General features: G+C 36.3%; 2 protein-coding genes across 2 annotated transcripts in view; both read right to left on the minus strand.

Annotated features, from left to right (window-relative positions):
• Positions 1–5,113: 5,113 nt before the first annotated feature.
• On the minus strand, positions 5,114–12,277 carry LOC107561656 (cytochrome P450 4V2-like). Its single transcript, XM_016246131.1, has 11 exons — positions 11,922–12,277; positions 11,695–11,807; positions 11,515–11,600; positions 10,090–10,280; positions 9,868–9,937; positions 9,649–9,775; positions 8,944–9,114; positions 8,770–8,872; positions 8,471–8,605; positions 7,886–8,065; positions 5,114–5,943 (listed from the first exon to the last, which is right to left on the minus strand). Exons 1-11 carry the CDS (start codon positions 12,112–12,114, stop codon positions 5,780–5,782), a joined length of 1,533 nt encoding a protein of 510 aa, XP_016101617.1. The 5' UTR covers positions 12,115–12,277; the 3' UTR covers positions 5,114–5,779.
• A 455-nt stretch (positions 12,278–12,732) lies between these two features.
• LOC107561366 (protein FAM149A-like) overlaps positions 12,733–18,406 on the minus strand; it is a 19,820-nt gene continuing 14,146 nt past the window's right edge. The window contains exons 8-13 of the mRNA XM_016245804.1: positions 17,469–17,472; positions 16,431–16,554; positions 14,281–14,409; positions 13,832–13,910; positions 13,520–13,669; positions 12,733–13,156 (exon numbers count right to left, since the gene is read on the minus strand). Coding sequence (XP_016101290.1) covers positions 13,080–13,156; positions 13,520–13,669; positions 13,832–13,910; positions 14,281–14,409; positions 16,431–16,554; positions 17,469–17,472 — 563 coding nt within the window. The 3' untranslated portion in view covers positions 12,733–13,079. The remainder of the gene's footprint in view (positions 13,157–13,519; positions 13,670–13,831; positions 13,911–14,280; positions 14,410–16,430; positions 16,555–17,468; positions 17,473–18,406) is intronic.

Here is an 18,406-nt window from a genome sequence, read left to right on the forward strand (position 1 = left end):
GTGTTGAAGACGTGAGGCACTGTTGTTCAATATAGCACATAGTTAACTCGCTCCAGCTCATTAGAGCTCTCCTTCTTTAACTGTGTCAGGATGAGGGCAAACAACTTTAGACTGCAATTTACAGTGTGTATTCAGTTAAAAAATAATTTTATCTTAAATCTTCTTTGACAGTTCTTCACAACATGCCCTTGATGTTTTCCAATGAGTTAGCTGAAACATCGATAAGGAACTGGGTATCTTCCAAAGCCTAGAGCTGTTGAAGAGATTGAGGGAATTTAAACATTCAACTCATAGAAACCAGGCTCCAGAAAATCAATTTGCCTTTGCTTTCATGTTGAAGATCTGTGCAGATCCACCATACTGAAGTCCAAATTAAGGTTGAAATGGAGAGCATCCATGTTGCTCCAGGGGAATCTAAGTCCAGGTCGCTCTGAAAGCGTGACCTAAAGTCACACTCCAATTAGCTAGGGTTTGGATTACTGGCTCGATTCAGTGTCTGCGAGGGATATTGCAGTGTTCCATGAACATTTCAAAAAGCACATGCTTACAACTATAGAGACCTATTAATGGACTAAAGATATTGATGTGCCACTTAACAAAGGCTCACTTAAAACTATTATTACACAGTTTTGGTGCCTTCAAATAATATAAACAGTGATGCTAAATGATTATGACACAAGATTAAAATGCAAATGTGGGGTACATCCGAAGAAGTTCCCAAACCCAGGTCCATATCAAAAGGACAAAAAACAAAAATATGGTCCATGTAGTGGTGCCTGTCATAAAGTATTTTGATATTTAAATGATGAATGCGCTTTGTGTTTGAAGTCAACTTTCTGATTTTGCATTTAACATTGCCTCTATATGAGTTTTGCATTAGAGGATCAAAACAAACAAATTCTACCCGGATAAAAGGAAAAAGGTACGTTAAAGTTTTAAAAATGGCCTTCACAACTGATTCACCCCTAAATATGCAATCATTTTTCAGCTTTACTGTCAGCATAAAATTATTGGTAGGCTAGATTTTTTGAAAGCTTGAAATGAAATAGTTTCTGTTGAATTCACCATTTATTTATAAGTAACATTTAGCTCACCTAATAAATATATACATGGACACAATATATTGACATCGTTTTACCTTATATTATCTTAAAGCTTCCATCAAGCAAAAATATTCCATTACAAAATACAAAACGATTACAACAAGATGCACATTGCAATGATGGTGCAAGTTGCATTTGTATGAAATGAGAGGAGAGAAAGTCTGCGGTGTGATACGCGAGACAGTGCCGGTGTGAGTGTACTGATATACAGATATATTGATTGACCAATCAGAATGAAGTATTCCAGAGATCTGTGTGATAATAACAAATTATCATTAGTTACCATTACCAATATCCTATATCTTGCTTAAAAATGATATACTGCAATGTTGATGCAATAATTGCTTTAAAAAAAAAAAATCCATGTAAAAACTCCAATATTTCTGCCTTTGTCATATACAAATGACAGTAAGTGGTTTTCATCGTCTGCAATAGTTAAACTGCCATTTGCATTTTAATTGCAGGAGACCAATTAAGTTATGCTAATTATTGACATCAGAACATCTTTCTATTGTGTTCAAAGTATTTTAGAAAAACAAAGACAGTTTTCTAAGTTCTAAAAAAAAATTCAATGATTGTAAATAAGTAGCCCTTTGCCCTCTGCAAATGGATTGTGTGAGCAATTATGTCCGTTTTTATTCCTGTTTGACTTGTCCAGGCCTCAGGTCAAGAAGAGGTTCAGAGAAGCAATCAGAGGCATGCGTTTATATAATGTGCATCACTTTTAAAATGGAGGTAGCTCTATAAAAAATTTGGTGAACATATAGCTATTTTGATGCTGACTATTAAAATGGTTCATTATTGAATATACTTGCTTTAATGGCTGAATTGATGCCATCTCTTCCCCAGTCTTTTACACCTGTGACTTTAAAGACTTTCTTCACTATTAAACGTAACTCAAGTTGTTTCCAGAAGAAGGGATTTGACACTCTCCTTTATGTTTTGGATAGCATTGATCTCTGCGCGGCAGACGTAGGTAGAAGCGTCTGATGACACGTGTCCTTTGAAGAATGGAACACTTAAGACTGTGTTATCTGCTGTAATCTCCCTGTGCTATAATGACTCTGCCTTCCAGCTAAAGCAAACACGGGCACATGTTCACCTTCCTGCTGCACAGTTAGTACAGGTGGATACTACCATATGTTTAGAACTAAAATGGGCCCCAAAAGTCTGAGACCACGCTGAAAAGCTGTGATTCTTTTCATTAAACCTTCTCATTAAAAAAAGTTATATTTCTAGATCGCTGATTAAATAATTCAATTTGTGACTATGATAATGTGATTCTTTGTACAGACAGTCAGATGTTCTTGCTTCCATAAAAGCACAAGATGCTCTTTGGATGATCTGAAATCATGCTGGAGAATATGATCATCAGGTTTAAATTCATGCAGCTCGAGTGCTGAAGGACAAAAGAGGGACAAACCAAGGAGCTCATTTATAAAACATATGCACAGATTTGATCTTAAAGTGTGTCTACACTAAAATCAAGGTTCATTATCCATAAAAACGGTCTTTGATGTGGAAAAATGCTTAGCGCCATGTCAGGGTCTAAGCAGACATGGCAGAGAGTTAAAGTTCTGCAAGCATTTGGTATCTAAGAAATTCTTGCTTCTCGCCATTTTCAAGTAAAGGATTTGGAAGTTGACTGGTGCTCTTTAATATGCTAATGACATTATTTAGGCGCCGTTTACAAGGCAGCGATCTGAAACCATTCAGGTGCGCACATTTGCGATTTATAAATTTCAAATCTGAAAGAGAGGCGTAGGTACATTTTCTGTGTGTACGAATCACACGTACAAGACCAAATATAGAACCGTTTCTACACGACATTTTATCAATTTAATTTTAGCTACATTTTTCACTCAGTTTGTTGCTGATGATATAATTTCAAATAAAAAAATAATAATAGTTGTTTCAGACTTTTGGACATCAGTGTTCCTCTCTCGATCTCTAGCCTACAAAAATGCATTTTTTAAATTCAGGTGTGATCAGAGTGGTGACCACATTCTGGGTTCAAGTCGGAGAGCTTGCAAGCTTGAGATTCAAGACTACAGTCAACCTGTAAATGATTTCCTGCTTTCTGAGGGAGGAGTGACACAGATCTAGTAACAAAGATGGAATGTAAACCTCTTTGAAATTGCTCATCTCTAAAGCATGCACGCACATTTTCACTGACAGTATAACCCTTCAAACTCCAATCTGTTTCATCAATTTTAAATGTCTCCTATTTTTGGCCAATAATTAATTATGGATTGACACATTACAACACAAAATGAATACAGTTTACCCAGAATACTCTAGTACTAGTAGAATATGTTTGTTTTTTTAAATCACTTTAAGCAGCTAGTAGATTTACATAATTATTTCCACTCATCTCAGTGATAGGAGAAACATGCCTTTAACATCAGTTTTAACTAGGAGTTTGTATCATACTCTTTGCATCAAATTCGATTTTTTTCTTGATTTGTTTTCAGTGAAGTTGCAGTAGCGGTTTGGGGCCTGGCAGGATCAACTTATTTTCCCATCAGTCTGACGGTGTATGGTGTCCTCTCACCAGCACTGCTCAGAGCAATACTGCCTCTCTGTGGAGGAGCCCTGCTCCTTATTACCCATCAGCCCCAAATGAGCAGACAGTACAGGTTCAAAAAAGATGAGCAACTTCTGCTTGGAACAGTAACAGAATTCTACCGGTGACGGCTTGTAGAATCTGAACTGCATCAAAAGGAAAGCTGTGAAGTAATGCTTACTGAAATATATTAAGTACTGGACATCAGAGACTGAGAACTGAGAAACTTACTCATGCAAATTCTTATAATTAGCCAAATCTCCCCAAAAACAAATAGAACGATTTGGCCGTTGCTCATGCTCCAGATAAACAAACAAATTAAAATTATTGCCCCAATTAATATCAAAGGTATGGTATGTTGTACCCATTTGACCATTTCTGAGCTAAATTGATCTTTTGATGAAAATCACTTTGTGATACACAAAGATACACACCGAGACTTAAATTTCCCTTTTAATTAACTAAAAAATTTCCACTAAATGAAAGCCTCTAGACATTCCACCACGATGGATGTCAGTTCGATTTAAGATGTTACGTATATTCAAAGTGTGTATTTGAATAAGGTGCGGATGGTATCCGGTACATCTGGATGTGCAGACACAGTTTAGTCTGAAAATACTTATGCCAAGGGTTTGTTTTCATCCAGCGATTTGAGCTGACTAATAATGGAGAGCCTTGAGGACTTTAAGTGCCATTTGCTTTATTGCTTGGCATTTCTGCAACAGATCTGTGAATTTGAGAAATACTGCAACTCTGGTTGCGACTTTAAGTACTTAGTGAATCTTCTCTAATCATCTAAACTACATTACTGTTCAAAAGTCTGGACTTTATAAGATTTTTTTCATTATTTTAAAAGAAGTTTATGTTCTTCTAAGTTGCATTTATTTGATCAAAAACACAGTAAAAACAGTAATATTGTGAAATGTTATTACTATTTAAAATAACTTTTTTTTCTATTTTAATATATTTTGAAATGTAATTTATTCCTGTGATGCAAAGCTAAAGTTTCAGCATCATTATTCCAGTCTTCAGTGTCACGTGATCCTTCAGAAATAATTCTAATATGATGACTTGCTGCTCAAGGAAAATTTTTTATCATGAAAACAACTATTTTTGTGTTATTTGAAATAGAAATCTTTAGTAATTGTTTTAATGTCTTTACTTACAGTTTTGGTCAATGTAATGTGTACTTGCTGAAAAAAAGTATTTTTTTCTTGGAAAATCTCACTAACCCCACATTTTTTGAATGGTAGTGTATGCCAGAAATGAAATGATCAATTCTGTACATTCTCGTTTTTTCCCCCGTAATTACCCCTGTTAAAGTTAAGTAGTCAAATATGTGTAAGCTTAGCATTTAAGTACATTTTTTGTTTATTGATCATACATTCAGCAAAACAGAAAAAAATTATAAAATATCTAAACTACATATTTGTTTCAATCTCATAAAGTAAAAACAATAGTGTGAAAGTCCTAAAATAGTTTTGCCTCACATTGAGTTGATTTACAGACTTGATTCTGATCACTATATTATGATGTTCTGTGGTTAAATATATGAATCGAATGACCACTAAACTCTACAATTTTCAGTTGCCACACTTACTGTGCTAGTTTAATGTAAAATACTCCACTGTCTCTTTCCTCTCACATGATAAAATAATTTCAACCGAAATATATATCATGTACATTTATACGGTAAGTAGCTGTGTTGGGGTCATCAATAAACTGATCACCCTATTTTGGCTTATTTTGTGCCATTGAGCAGCTGGGTGTACATTATTTCTAACTTATTACTAGGTCCACATGGAATCAGAACTCTTGTGAAAATTCTGCAGAATCTGACCACCTGTCATTCACAAACGTCTGCCTCCTCTTGGGTGTTTGTTTATATGATATTTTGACTAATTTGATTACGTCTTCAGCAACCGATAAGAACCTGATACTCTCAGCTCTCCTTTTACCATCATTCCACACATTTCCCCATAAAATCATAACAGAAAATGCAAAAAAAGTTAGCAAGTTGTATTTGAATCTGCTCATAACTAGCACAACAACTCTAGCATGTCAGTGATGTGAGGACTAAAGCTACCTTAAGTTTTAATGGTGGTGAGAGTTATTTGGTTCTTCTTTGTAGTTTAATCCAAATGCCTTTTTCGGGACGCAGAATGAGTTCCCCCAGAGGCCGCAGTTCCTCACGGCTCTGACACGCCTCTACGTCAAAGTGACGCAAGATAGTAGCAAGAATTACCTTCTCCTCCATCATGGCGAAGCGCTGGCCTGGAGCCACACATGCACAGACAAAGAGAAAGTGGGAAAGAGAGAATAAGGTCTCAGAATGGCAACAAGACTAAGAGATGGGGAAGTTCATGAAGTACATTTCTAAATGCTCTTATTTGGAGCTTTCATTCCTGGAAGGCAGTGGAGATGAGTCGAGTGCTGAAATAATAAATCTTCAAAGCTATGTTTTGTTAGAAGCTTCTTCTAGTGTGTGGCCAGTGACCTGAACCTGCGAGCACCACTTGCTGTGAAACCATCTGTTTTATTCAGAGGTGGGACAGAAGCCCAAAGGGAGGATAAGTACACTGCATCTATCTTTTAACTATCCATGCTAATTAGGTGGATTGACTCTTGAACATAAGTATAATAGAAAGAGAAACTGCACTATTGATGTAAGTTTTCGAGACATATTTAACTTCTTTAACTTGAGCACTGTGTTTTTAGAATGTGTGTTATGTGCGAGATGCTGCAAAAGATGTGAGCTCAACATTCAAACACGTCCATCTAGTGTGTTCATATAGAAAAACAATGAACAAGTAGCACAATAGAATGGATAAACGCAATCTGTGTGTCCAATCCTGCACCCATAGGGCCAAAATCCTGCAGGTTTTAGCTCCAACCAGGTCAAAAACACTTGCCTAGAAGTTTCTAGCAGAGATGGTCTTATTATTGGGAGATACGAGGGTCTGTATTAATGTTCTCATAGAAAATTGGCATTTTTTTCGGGGTAAACTCTAAAAATAGTTCAATCGAAAACTACTATTTAATAAAAAACAAGTTGAAAATTAGCCGATATGCTGTCGATTCATTAAATGATAAGCTGTTTCCTCAAAAAAGCTGTTTATTCTATGTAGTGAAACTTCTTCATTGAGATCTATTAAAAAAACGGCCTCTGGTCTCCTTCCCTGCATACCGCCAAAGTGGCAGCGTTAGCATTAGCCGTCACAATTTTTTGGCTAATGGCTTTGTTTCTAGTTAGTCTGAAAACACTGATTAGCTGGTTCAGGTGTGTTTAATTAGGGATGGAGCTAAACTCTGCAGGACGGTGGCCTTCCAGGTATAGATTTGGACACCTCTGCCTTACAAGTTCTGAGGATATCATATGACAAGGGTTGGAAACCAAGAACTGGTTCCATTAAAAAAAAAAAAAAAACTACCAGAACCGAATGACGCTACTGTATCTACAATGGGAAACAGGCTCAACATGTGCAGTCTGATTACAGAGCAAATGACTCTAAGGAGCTGTTTCATTTAATTGAATCAAACACATTGTGCGCAGCCAGTGTAGTCCAATTCCCAATCAAATGTCTCTAGTGAATCGGTTCTTTTTAGTGAATCAAACACATAGCACACAACCAGTACAGTCTGATTTCCAAACAAATTACTCTAGTGAGTCGGGTCTTTTTAGTAAATCAAACATATCGTGCGCACACAGCGCAGTCCAGTTCCCAATAATGTCTCCATTGAGTTGTTTTTTTTTAGTGAATCAAACACGAAGCACGCAGCTAGTATAGTCTGATTCCCAAACAAATGCCTCTAGTGAGTTGTTTTTTAGTGAATCAAATGCGTGAATGCACCAACTGTATTGTAGTGTGATTCCTGAACAAATGACTCTTATGAACCATTTTTTTAATTAACAAAAAACATACAACTTTAAACTAATTGTGAGACTTAAATCAGCATAATCATTAAATTCTTTATGTTTCCTTATGGCCCATCTAATACAATGCGGTATGGTACAGTTTTAGCATTAGGCTGTGATTCCCAACTTTTTTGTCTTATGTACCCCCACAAACCATCAGTAAGGGTTACTTTATCAACACCAAAACAGAAATGTGTTCCTTTTCACAATAATTCATATTATACTGGATAGAATTCAGCATTATAATTTCTATTATAAGCCACTAAAATCTTTTTGTTATCATTATGCTCTTTTTCTTACCGATGCAGTTTCTTGGCCCTGCAGAAAAAGGGATGTATGCATATGGATGCCTCCCTTTGCTGTTCTCTGGCAGAAACCTTTCCGGTCGAAATTCCTCAGGTTCTGGGAAGTAACGTGGGTCCCGGTGAAGAGCATATGGTATGATAACAGCATTCACTCCTTTTGGGACTTTAAACCCATCTGCAACCGAGCAACACAACAACAGCAGTCTTTCAATTATGTTATTCATGTCACAGAGTTTTAACTGTTAAACAGGATTCAGCACACGCCAAACTATACCGCTGTGTGGGAGACAGAACAAAGCTTTAATAAATAATTGATAAACGGATGTGTTTATTGCGTTTTGCAACACTTTCCATCCTAAAAAGTTGCCGTTTTCCATCCAGCTGCTTTGGCGTGAATAAAAAGCTTAGCTCTGAGTAGAAATAAACACTCAGGTTGCTTCATATTTGCAAATGGGAGATGGAAATAGAAGCTCTGACATCTGCTGTTATGCTGAGATGCAAATAATGAGAGTGGCACAAAAAGTGCAGATCTTTGATCTCGTAGCACTGTTTGGCAAGGTGACAAACTGCTGCCACCTACTGATCTGACAGCTTTCGCAGATGCTGCGTGCAAACAGAGGCACGGAGGGGAAGATCCGCAGACTCTCCTTGATGACACACTCCAGGTAGCGCAGCTTTTTCAGGTCCTCAACCCCCACGTGGCGGTCTGACGAACCTGCCAATCAGAATGCAGGAGACGCAGCTGAGCTCTACAGTAAATGAGGTTGTTAGAAAACATTCACAAGCATCTAGATGCTTTCTTGACTACTGAGCAGAACAAATTGTTTTATTAAGAACACATGGTAGGTAGGCATTACGCTCAATGAAAGACCTATATACCGAACACTTCCTGTAGTTCTGCCTGCACTGCCTTCAGGACCTCAGGATGGGAGCCAATCAGATGTAAAGCCCAGTTCATTGAAGCTGCTGTGGTATCATGACCCTGTCAAAGAGAACGGTTCTTCAAACAATCTTCTGTCTTGACAGAGTTTCCTTTGGTAGTTTTATTTATACCTCAAACATGAAGGTGTCCACTTCCTCCTGAATGTCATCATGACTCAAATTCTCTCCATCCTCATAAGTAGTTTTTAACAGCATATCTAGGAAGGCCTGTCTTTTCCTCGGCCCCTGGTCAGAATCACTGTCAGGTTCAGAGCTCATGGACTTCGATCTTTCCTTGATGACCTTCAGGAAAACACAGAAAACTCTGTAAGAATGATCTGGAGGCTTGTATTTGACGGCCATCTGTCTTTTTTTTTGGAAAGTGTGTGTGATACAGAACAGAAATAAATCACTTAATTTTCCTGAAGCAACCTTATCTTGACACTACATTGTGTGTTATTGTTAAATATAATAATTTTCAAAAAATATTTTTTGTCAATTGAAACAATGCTGAAATAAATTTTAAATATTAAATGAAAAACCTGGCAAGTAAAATCATTTAATTTCTAAAATTACTAAAACTAAACTGAAATAAAAATAAAGCTAAATAGCAACAACAACAAAAATATATAAATACAAATATTTAAAACTAATAAAAGCACATAACACAATTACTAAAACTAAAATTAATACAGAAAATATCAAAATAAAAGCTAATTCAAAATATGAATAAATTCTACAGTAGTTAATTCAGGATAATTGAATAATTTTTTCCTAGTCATCTCAAAGGCAAAAAGTGTCCCAGTGTTTTTATAAATAATAACGCTGATCACTCACACTTGCAGTGAAGGAGTGAAGAATTCTCAGTCTTCTAGAATGTTCTTTGCCTTCCTCTAACATGTTGTAGATCCAATCTGGCCACAGCCATGGTGCTCTCTGTCTCTTGGTGATGATGTCACTCATTCTGCGGGAGGAATATAAACACTGTCAGAGAGAACAACATATCTCTATTTATTAGCAAGAACATATGCTCTACCAATGAAGTACACTACTTACTTATAGACACTTTGCACATACTCAGAGTCAGAATTGCTCTGAGCATAGATCTTCTTTCCCATTGCAGTTTCTGTTGCCAACACACACATCCCATGTATCATCAACAGTTATTATAACTAAACAATAAGCATAAGGCCTTTTACATTAGCATGCATGTACATGCAAACAGCAAAACCCCATATTGTGCTATCACACTATATGGAAAGACTGAATGTACTGTACCACATATGATGTCCAAAGCACATAATGTTATGTAGCTAAAGCAGTTGAATGGCTCTCCGTCTATGTGCTTCTGCATCATTTGAATCAAAATATCGGTTTGTTCATTCATCACCTCTAGGAAGTCAGAGAGGATGGAGAAGTGGAAGGTTGGAGTCAGCATTTTCCGCCGGTTCCGCCACTTCTCCCCTGTGCTGTTGGAAGAAAAGTTGGGAAGAGTCAAGTCTGTGACCTCAACATGGCTTCACTACTGTAAAGTGAACATGGAGATAATTGTATATTCAATTTCGGTGTTTCTGGACTCTGCTGCATTTGGACAGATGGTCAGTGACCATCCAGCGTGGCTGATTATAAACTACTGTGCTTTTGATAGACTTTGTTTGCAGTGCTTGATGCAAGCTGCTTTTGAATATGAGATATGAGATCTGCCGGTTTGGCAGGTGGGCCTCTACCGTATGTGAAACAAAGTTTAGTTTGACTTTAAATGTTATGACCTTTGAAGGACAGGATTGCAGCTTTTTTAAGATAACAGAGAGATATAAGACAGCAGTACTCTTAAAACTTGTTAAATATTAAGCGTGGTATCCTTTCTAGCATCACCAGTTGCAAATATAACAATGTTTTTAAACATTATGTTAAAATTCTGGGTATGATGATTATTGTTCTGGACACTCATTTATTCAGGTAAAACAATAAACCTTTAACGTTAATACTGCTCAACATATAAGCATAAATATAACAATAATAGGAATATTTAACAAGTGTTTTTTTTTAACATTTGTTTTTCACAAAACTGTATTTTAGATATATTTTTTTAATTAAATGTAAATTTAAAAATATATGTATTTATATATATATTTTTGGTGGTTTTCTGAAGCTCAAACACAATTGTGCCGATATGCAAGATGCAAATGCACATGCATGAACTGATTTACACCTTCAATGCAGTGTACATTTCTTAGTCTGCCAAATACTGTACAGTACATAAATATAAAAACCCTCAGAAAGTACTGAAATAACAAAATAAATATATATTTTTAAATACTTTATTTATTTATTTTTAATTTTGGGTTTATGCACCTGCCTTTAACCATGATTTATTTTCCAAACACTCCCCTCATCTACAATTGGTCGAAGAAAGAGATAATCCCGCCCCAAACGCACTCAATTGGTTAAACCACTATTGCTGTGTCAAGCTGGTCAGATGAAGTCCCAGTGTTTACACATGTTGGGTAAAATTAGTCTACAAATGAATGGCATGCTTACAGTTTGTCTATTATTAAACTATATTAAGATGGAATAAATTATTTAACTGAATTTACCCTATTCATCTACATAATACTTCTACAAATCATGTATTATGTTAACAGTGTGCATTACAACAGACTGTTTTCATAAAAACTTGTGGTAAACCCACCGTAGGCCTACCTGGTGAGCAGGCCTGTGCCGAGCCAGGGGTGCAGGAACCTGTATGCGAATGACTTGTCTAGGTGTCTAGAATTACTGAGGACCACCTGATGGGAAAACATAGGTTTGAGAATGAACTGGAAACTGTGAGGAAAATTATACAGAAGTAAATGGAAAGGATCAAAATTCAGTAACAGGCACCTCAATATTCTCTGCGTGATACAAGATCAGAAAGGGGACTGGACCCACCCAAACCTTTGCTAGAGGAAGGTGTCTGTTTTCATTTGTGCCCTCAATAATCTGGTTGAAAAAATCTTCAACAGAAACAAACTCAAATTGCAGTGTTGCAAATTGCAAACTCAAATTGCAGTGTTAAATGATCGTTGTTAATTAAGAGTTGATGCTACTCAAAAAGAACAGTCTCTTACCGCCTGCATTGGTTTTAAACTGCAGTGCATTGCCAATGATTGGATAAGCGCCCGGCATTCCTGGAATTGGTCTCATTTCGTTCCATTTTCCTATATAATTTTTAAGTGGATGATATGTAGTAGATGCTAAAAGGAGTAAAAGAATGGCTGTGAATATAATCCCCAAGATGTATAATCCAAAAAGGACACCCATTTTGTTTGGATGAAGCTGGCCGCAGCTAATGCTCTGAAAGAAGCGCACCGGCTGCTTCACTGTGAACTTCAGACTTAACTGATTCACTTGCTTAGTACAAACAGAGAGAGAAAAAACACCCTAGGCTGATCAAACAGATGGCGTTTTGATACGTAACTGGGACGCATGCAGGTTATCTGTGGGTAAAGTGCCTCTCGCTAAAACATTAACAGACAGCAGTGCTAATGCAGCAATAGATAATGATCTGGCATATTATTGGTGGATCTTTTGTGTGTCTGTTGTTTGTGTGTGTTGTGGTTTACTGGCACACATTCTGCCATCTTTCTCCCACGGAAGAGCTCTGCCAAGTCTTTTGTTAAAGATAGAAAAGCACCTTTCACTCTGAATAGCCAATGGATTTAATTCTTCAAAATGATATTAAAGTATGATACTTTTTTGATATTATTGTTAAGAAATTCAGGGAACAAACGTCTAATATTCTCTGTTGATCGCTGTGATATATCACTGAACCTTTGCCAAATTATATAACAATTTTATTGCAAATGACTCCACCAAGCAGATAAAAGTCTCAATAAAATTTTACTGAACACAACAGTTTGTTAGAATTGGTATCACCGAAAAATAAATAATTAGGCTACGAATCATTTTTAATCAACCTGTTGGCCGCAGACATCTATTTAAGCAGTAAAAACAAATAAATATGATACTTTACATGATAAATGCATTAACTTACAATAACAAAAAATGTTTGGCATTCATCCTTCATAATTTTATAAAAGGAAATACCGGGGATGCTCCAGATGTTGAGGTCAATGTGAAGTCCATAAACTGTGACTGGACATCAGGTAACAAATTATACATTGAATCACAATCAAGTGATATTATGACAGTGCATATCAGTCAATAGTATTCATTATGTCTGGCTCATTAAGCTCTTTCGTTTAATTACAAAATTAACTACCCTGCTATTGCATGACAGGCTGAAATTTCTTCCTCACATACACTGGAAACCGGCTCAGCTGTTTCCGATGATTCTGGCCACCTGAAAGCAGACGGTATTGATGATTTACTCAGACTTGATGAAATATTTTCATTATGTGAATCTCTTCTCTACCAGGAATGTGCGTTATTGAACACATTAATTAATCTCCAGTGTCCCAAAAGCTAAATAAATACAATAATTCTTTCAAAGAACTGTCATTGCTTATTTTTCTGGATCATTTATTTGTTGATTCTATGCAGTCTATGGAGTATAGACTGCAAAGTTAATTGGTTCAGGCTTTAAAGATAGAATTGTATATTAAGTAAACATAAACAAAGGGCAACTGATTTAAACAATGTGACATTAACTAATAAAATGTTGTTTTTATATTAAATTAAAAATAACAAGCAGTAGCGCATTGACCTGTAGAGCCGAGCAGAGGCATGTTCCCTCCGTCTCCATCAGCGCAGGGTAGACGCCTCCTGCTGGGTGTGACACACTCCAAGAACCCACTAGCTGTAGAGCTGGTGATGCCCATACTGAAGCCTGTCACTCCCATAGTTGTGCTCTCACCTAAGAGACATACAGAAAAAGCTTACACTGTCTTCTTATTTTTCTTATATGACTTATTTTTAGGAAGTAAAAATGTAGAAGGCAAATCCACGGTACTGTATGTTTGTGTTGTTCCTCGTGCCACTGGCCAGATCAGGCACATACTTTGTACAAGTGACCCACCTTTGACAAGTCTTTGACTTGTCCTCATGTTACAGGCAAAATCCATGGGTGTGAAGGACCTTTTCATAGGGGTGTCGGACTACAGAACAAAAACATGGCATGAGTTACGTCTAACAATAGACTCCTCCGTATTTACCTCCTATTTCGAGCACTGTTACTACAGCAGTGTCTGAACCAGGAAAGTATCTATATCACTTCCTTGTCGGAGGTGGTGTCATGTTTCTACGAAGTTGTGTAGAAATGCAGTTTTGGTTTTGTTCTGTATTAAACTGCTGGTCACCTATAGTTATAACTGCCTAACATCTAGCTATAACTGCCTAACAATGACTACTCCTGACTGTATGTGTACGTCGTCAAGACTTCTCTTCAATGTATGCATTGTCATCTGCAATGTATGCTGTTTTCATCCACACTACTGTACTGTAATCATAATTGTAGGGTAGATTTACTCTGAATGTGTGAGTAGTATTGGGCCGAGACAGAGACTCCAGCATCAGGGTGGGCTCTCTCAAAGGTGGGAGGTTGTTTACTGTGTGCATGACACTGGTAGCGCCGCCTCTTAGGATCCTTCCTCTGAGCTAAGAAATACAGAGAATGATTACAGCTTTGATTCTGTGCAGACGGAATAGCCAACCATCTTTAAATACACCTTTACTTACACAGATTGTTTTTTGATACTTTGAATTTTCTGTAAAAGGGCAAAGGGCAACCATGTTTACTGTTTCCAAAGTCAAGTCAGCCAGTTTGCCCCTTTCACCCATTTTAAAAAACCACTGCTATCTCTGTTTACAGAGATCAAAGTCCACACAGCTAGCTTTTATTTAATGGGATGCTGAAACACCTTTCTGCTTGTGAATTTACACAAACGTTGTGTACAACTGTGGAAAGGTTTCAGATAGTTTTCACCATGATGTCAAATAAATTCAAATCTAATTTAAATGAGATAGCTATGCAAATATTCTTTTTTTTTTTGAGAAAAGCAAATGTTTAATCACTATAATGCATGCTTCTCAAATAACAAAAAATTTAACATTTATGAATTAATATAACCACTCCATCTGTCTGCAAGCACATAATTGTGGAATAACATTAACCATGAAGAACATATGTTCTGTCTTTAAAACCCAACCAGATTAAGTCATCTTTGTAGACAAGATGTTACATAAACATTTGATGCCTACCTAACACATACACTGCTTGAAAATGCAATTTTTTTCAGGTTTTGAAAAGTCATATCTTGATGGTTGGTCAGTGGTCAATTTGGTTTCAATAGAGGTGTGAATGACAAGGTTAACATAGACTTTATCACTTATAACTAGCATAAGGCAGTGGAAAAAACCACTGCTATCTCTGTTTACAGAGATCAAAGTCCACACAGCTAGCTTTTATTTAATGGGATGCTGAAACACCTTTCTGCTTGTGAATTTACACAAACGTTGTGTACAACTGTGGAAAGGTTTCAGATAGTTTTCACCATGATGTCAAATAAATTCAAATCTAATTCAAATGAGATAGCTATGAAAATATTCTTTTTTTTTTTGAGAAAAGCAAATGTTTAATCACTATAATGCATGCTTCTCAAATAACAAAAAATTAAACATTTATGAATTAATATAACCACTCCATCTGTCTGCAAGCACATAATTGTGGAATAACATTAACCATGAAGAACATATGTTCTGTCTTTAAAACCCAACCAGATTAAGTAATCTTTGTAGACAAGATGTTACATAAACATTTGATGCCTACCTAACACATACACTGCTTGAAAATGCAATTTTTTTCAGGTTTTGAAAAGTCATATCTTGATGGTTGGTCAGTGGTCAATTTGGTTTCAATAGAGGTGTGAATGACAAGGTTAACATAGACTTTATCACTTATAACTAGCATAAGGCAGTGGCAAACGTTAAACCCGTCAGATTGTGTTTGTGAAATATGTATGTTTCATGTATGTACACTACCATTTAAAAGTCAGGGGTCAGTCAGATTTGTAATGCATTAATATTTTAATAAGTCTTATGTTCCCCAAGGCTGCATTTATGTGATTAAAAATACAGTAAAAATAGAAATATTGTGAAATATTATTACAATTTAAAATAGATGTTTTCTATTTGAATATATTTCAAAATGTAATTTATTCCTGTGATGGCAAAGCTGAATTTTCAGTAGCCATTACTCCAGTCTTCCGTGTAACATGATCCTTCAGAAATCTTTCTAATATGCTGATTTGCTGCTCAAGAACATTTCTAAAAATGAGCAATTGTTAAAACAGTTGTGCTGCTAAATATTTTGTGGAAACTGTGATACATTTTTTCAGGATTCTTTGATAGATAGAAAGTTCAAATGATCAGTATTTATTAGAAATAGACATTTTTAAACAGTGTAAACGTCTTTCAGTTTTATATCAATTCAATGCATCCCTGCTGAATAAAAATATTAATTTCTTTCAAGGAGAAAAAAAAATCTTACTGACCCCACACTTTTGAAAGGTAATGTATGTAAGTGTTAATAAATAAATCAAGGTGGTGACACATGAATCTCTTCAGAAAAGGCAGATCAATAGTCTGCTGGCCACAGTGATGCCAGTGTGGCTTGTTACCTGCATAAGCCTGGAAATAGGTGCATAGTATTCTTGCTCTTGAGACTCAGAGTGTGTCTGAGGAAGCCTGTGGCTCTGAACGGCACTTACTGGTGGAGAGGGCAGGCTTTCATTCACAGTGGATCTGCAAGAAACAAACCCAAGAACACATACTTACTCTAATTAGCAGTCTGCATGTATACCCCTGCAGGAGCTCAAGGCTACGTCTGTGATTTTTCAAGTGATGACAAGGTTAAAAGTGTTACAATTAATAAGGTGCAATGCAGCTTGAGGGACCAATTTAACAAGCACTTTTAAAAGAAGTCTGCATTTCAAAAGAATGCCTCGACCTGTTATAACAGGACCCCAGTAGACCTTGCATTCAATAATCTGCAGCCACATATTCTGAAAGAGTTGCATCATGCATAAAGGAGTTGCTGCAACAGAACCTCTCATATCACATTCTTTACGTAAAACTTGTGAGAATAGAAAATGGTGCACGCAGAGGTATAGTTCACCCAAAAGTTTTAAGAGGAACCCAAAAGAAGAAATTACACTTCATGCAGTTACAATGAATGAGGACTAGAGCTTTCAAGCTTCAAAAAGAATATGCTACAAAAGTGTCATAAAAGTGGCCCATATGTTCTGTGCATTACATTCTAGAGCCATATGATAAACAGACCAGGGTCATTAATTACAGCCTCCCCCTCCAGGGAGCTGTTGACCACCTCAACTGGATCAGTGAGTCAGAGAGCTGAACTTAAGAGCTGAATTGGTATGATTTGTTAACACAACATTCAGACCAGTTTTTGTGAACTGTATGAACTGATTAAAATGCAAATATCTGACTCAAAACAACAATTTGTTCACAGTTTGTTAAATTGAGTTGGATAATAACAATTGTCTTCTATAGAGCTGCTTTATAGCTGAATAAAATTTTGTTTAATAAATAATGAAATCTGTAGTATTAACACTCTTAATGAACTGTTATACTGCTGTGGCCCAGTAAAATACTATTGATAAATCCTTATGTGACAATTGGATTGATGTACAGTTTACCGACCTGAGAATCATTTTATTTGATAATATCTCAACAATCATGTCATATGTGTTTTCTATCCGCTGTTTATAATCAGAAATGGTGATGCCAAATTCACAAATAAAACAATCTTTTGATCTAATTGGTCAAATGCATTTGCAGAGCTGAAATGGTTTGAGGCTCAGTTGATTCATTCATTCAGTTCACATATTTGCAGTGATTTCTCACACCGGAATAGTAACAGGATATTGTATGAGACAGAAATCTAAACGAGCGCTGATTGAGGTGGATATTTACCTATAATACATTGCACTTGTAAATGTCACTTACAAAGCAGCTCTTTATTACATGCACAGCTTGTGAACAATTCTGTACTGCAGATAGTATGATGTATATCAATTTATATCCAAAACAGTATTTAAAAACAATATAAAAATAAAGGCACACTTGTTGAGTGTCGGCCTGTGCCTCTGTACTGGTAAAAGGCTAGAAAAGCCCCTGTTCATAACTAATGAGCTTTGCAACATTAACACTGTTATTGAATAATGATACTATTTTATTTTTTATAGCTGCTTTACAGCTGAAATCACGTTTCATAATTTAAGTACTTTAAAACATTAGGTTACACTTTCCTTGAAGGGGTGTGCATAAGACTGACATGACACCTTCATGACACATGTCATGAATATGAAGGTTTTTTATGCATGTTTATGACAACTGTCATTAAGTGTCATTCACTCAGTTATGTAATTTTTAATGCAAAGCTGACATTGTTTGAGATGTCTTTGTTATGGGCTATGGTTAGGGGTAAGGGTAGGGGTAGGGGTAGGGTTAGGTTAGGGTTAGGTCAAATAATGTCATATTTGCATTAAAAATGACATAACTGAGCGAATGCCACTTAATGACAGTTGTCATAAACATGCATAAAACCTCCTTCATATTCATGACATGTGTCATG

This window comes from Sinocyclocheilus grahami, unplaced genomic scaffold (genome assembly GCF_001515645.1).
Source record: "Sinocyclocheilus grahami isolate Dianchi unplaced genomic scaffold, SAMN03320097.WGS_v1.1 scaffold23.1, whole genome shotgun sequence".
Lineage (NCBI taxonomy): Eukaryota > Metazoa > Chordata > Actinopteri > Cypriniformes > Cyprinidae > Sinocyclocheilus > Sinocyclocheilus grahami.

Bases quoted from the DNA above. Each gene is read 5' to 3' on its own strand.
- LOC107561656 (XM_016246131.1), bottom strand. From the start codon at position 12,114: ATGGGTGTCCTTTTTGGATTATACATCTTGGGGATTATATTCACAGCC. The intron at 8,873-8,943 runs GTATAAATAAAA...TCTCTTTGACAG, and splicing joins TGGACACCTTCATGTTTGAG to GGTCATGATACCACAGCAGC. The intron at 8,066-8,470 runs GTAGGTGGCAGC...GCTCGGTTGCAG, and splicing joins CTGCGAAAGCTGTCAGATCA to ATGGGTTTAAAGTCCCAAAA.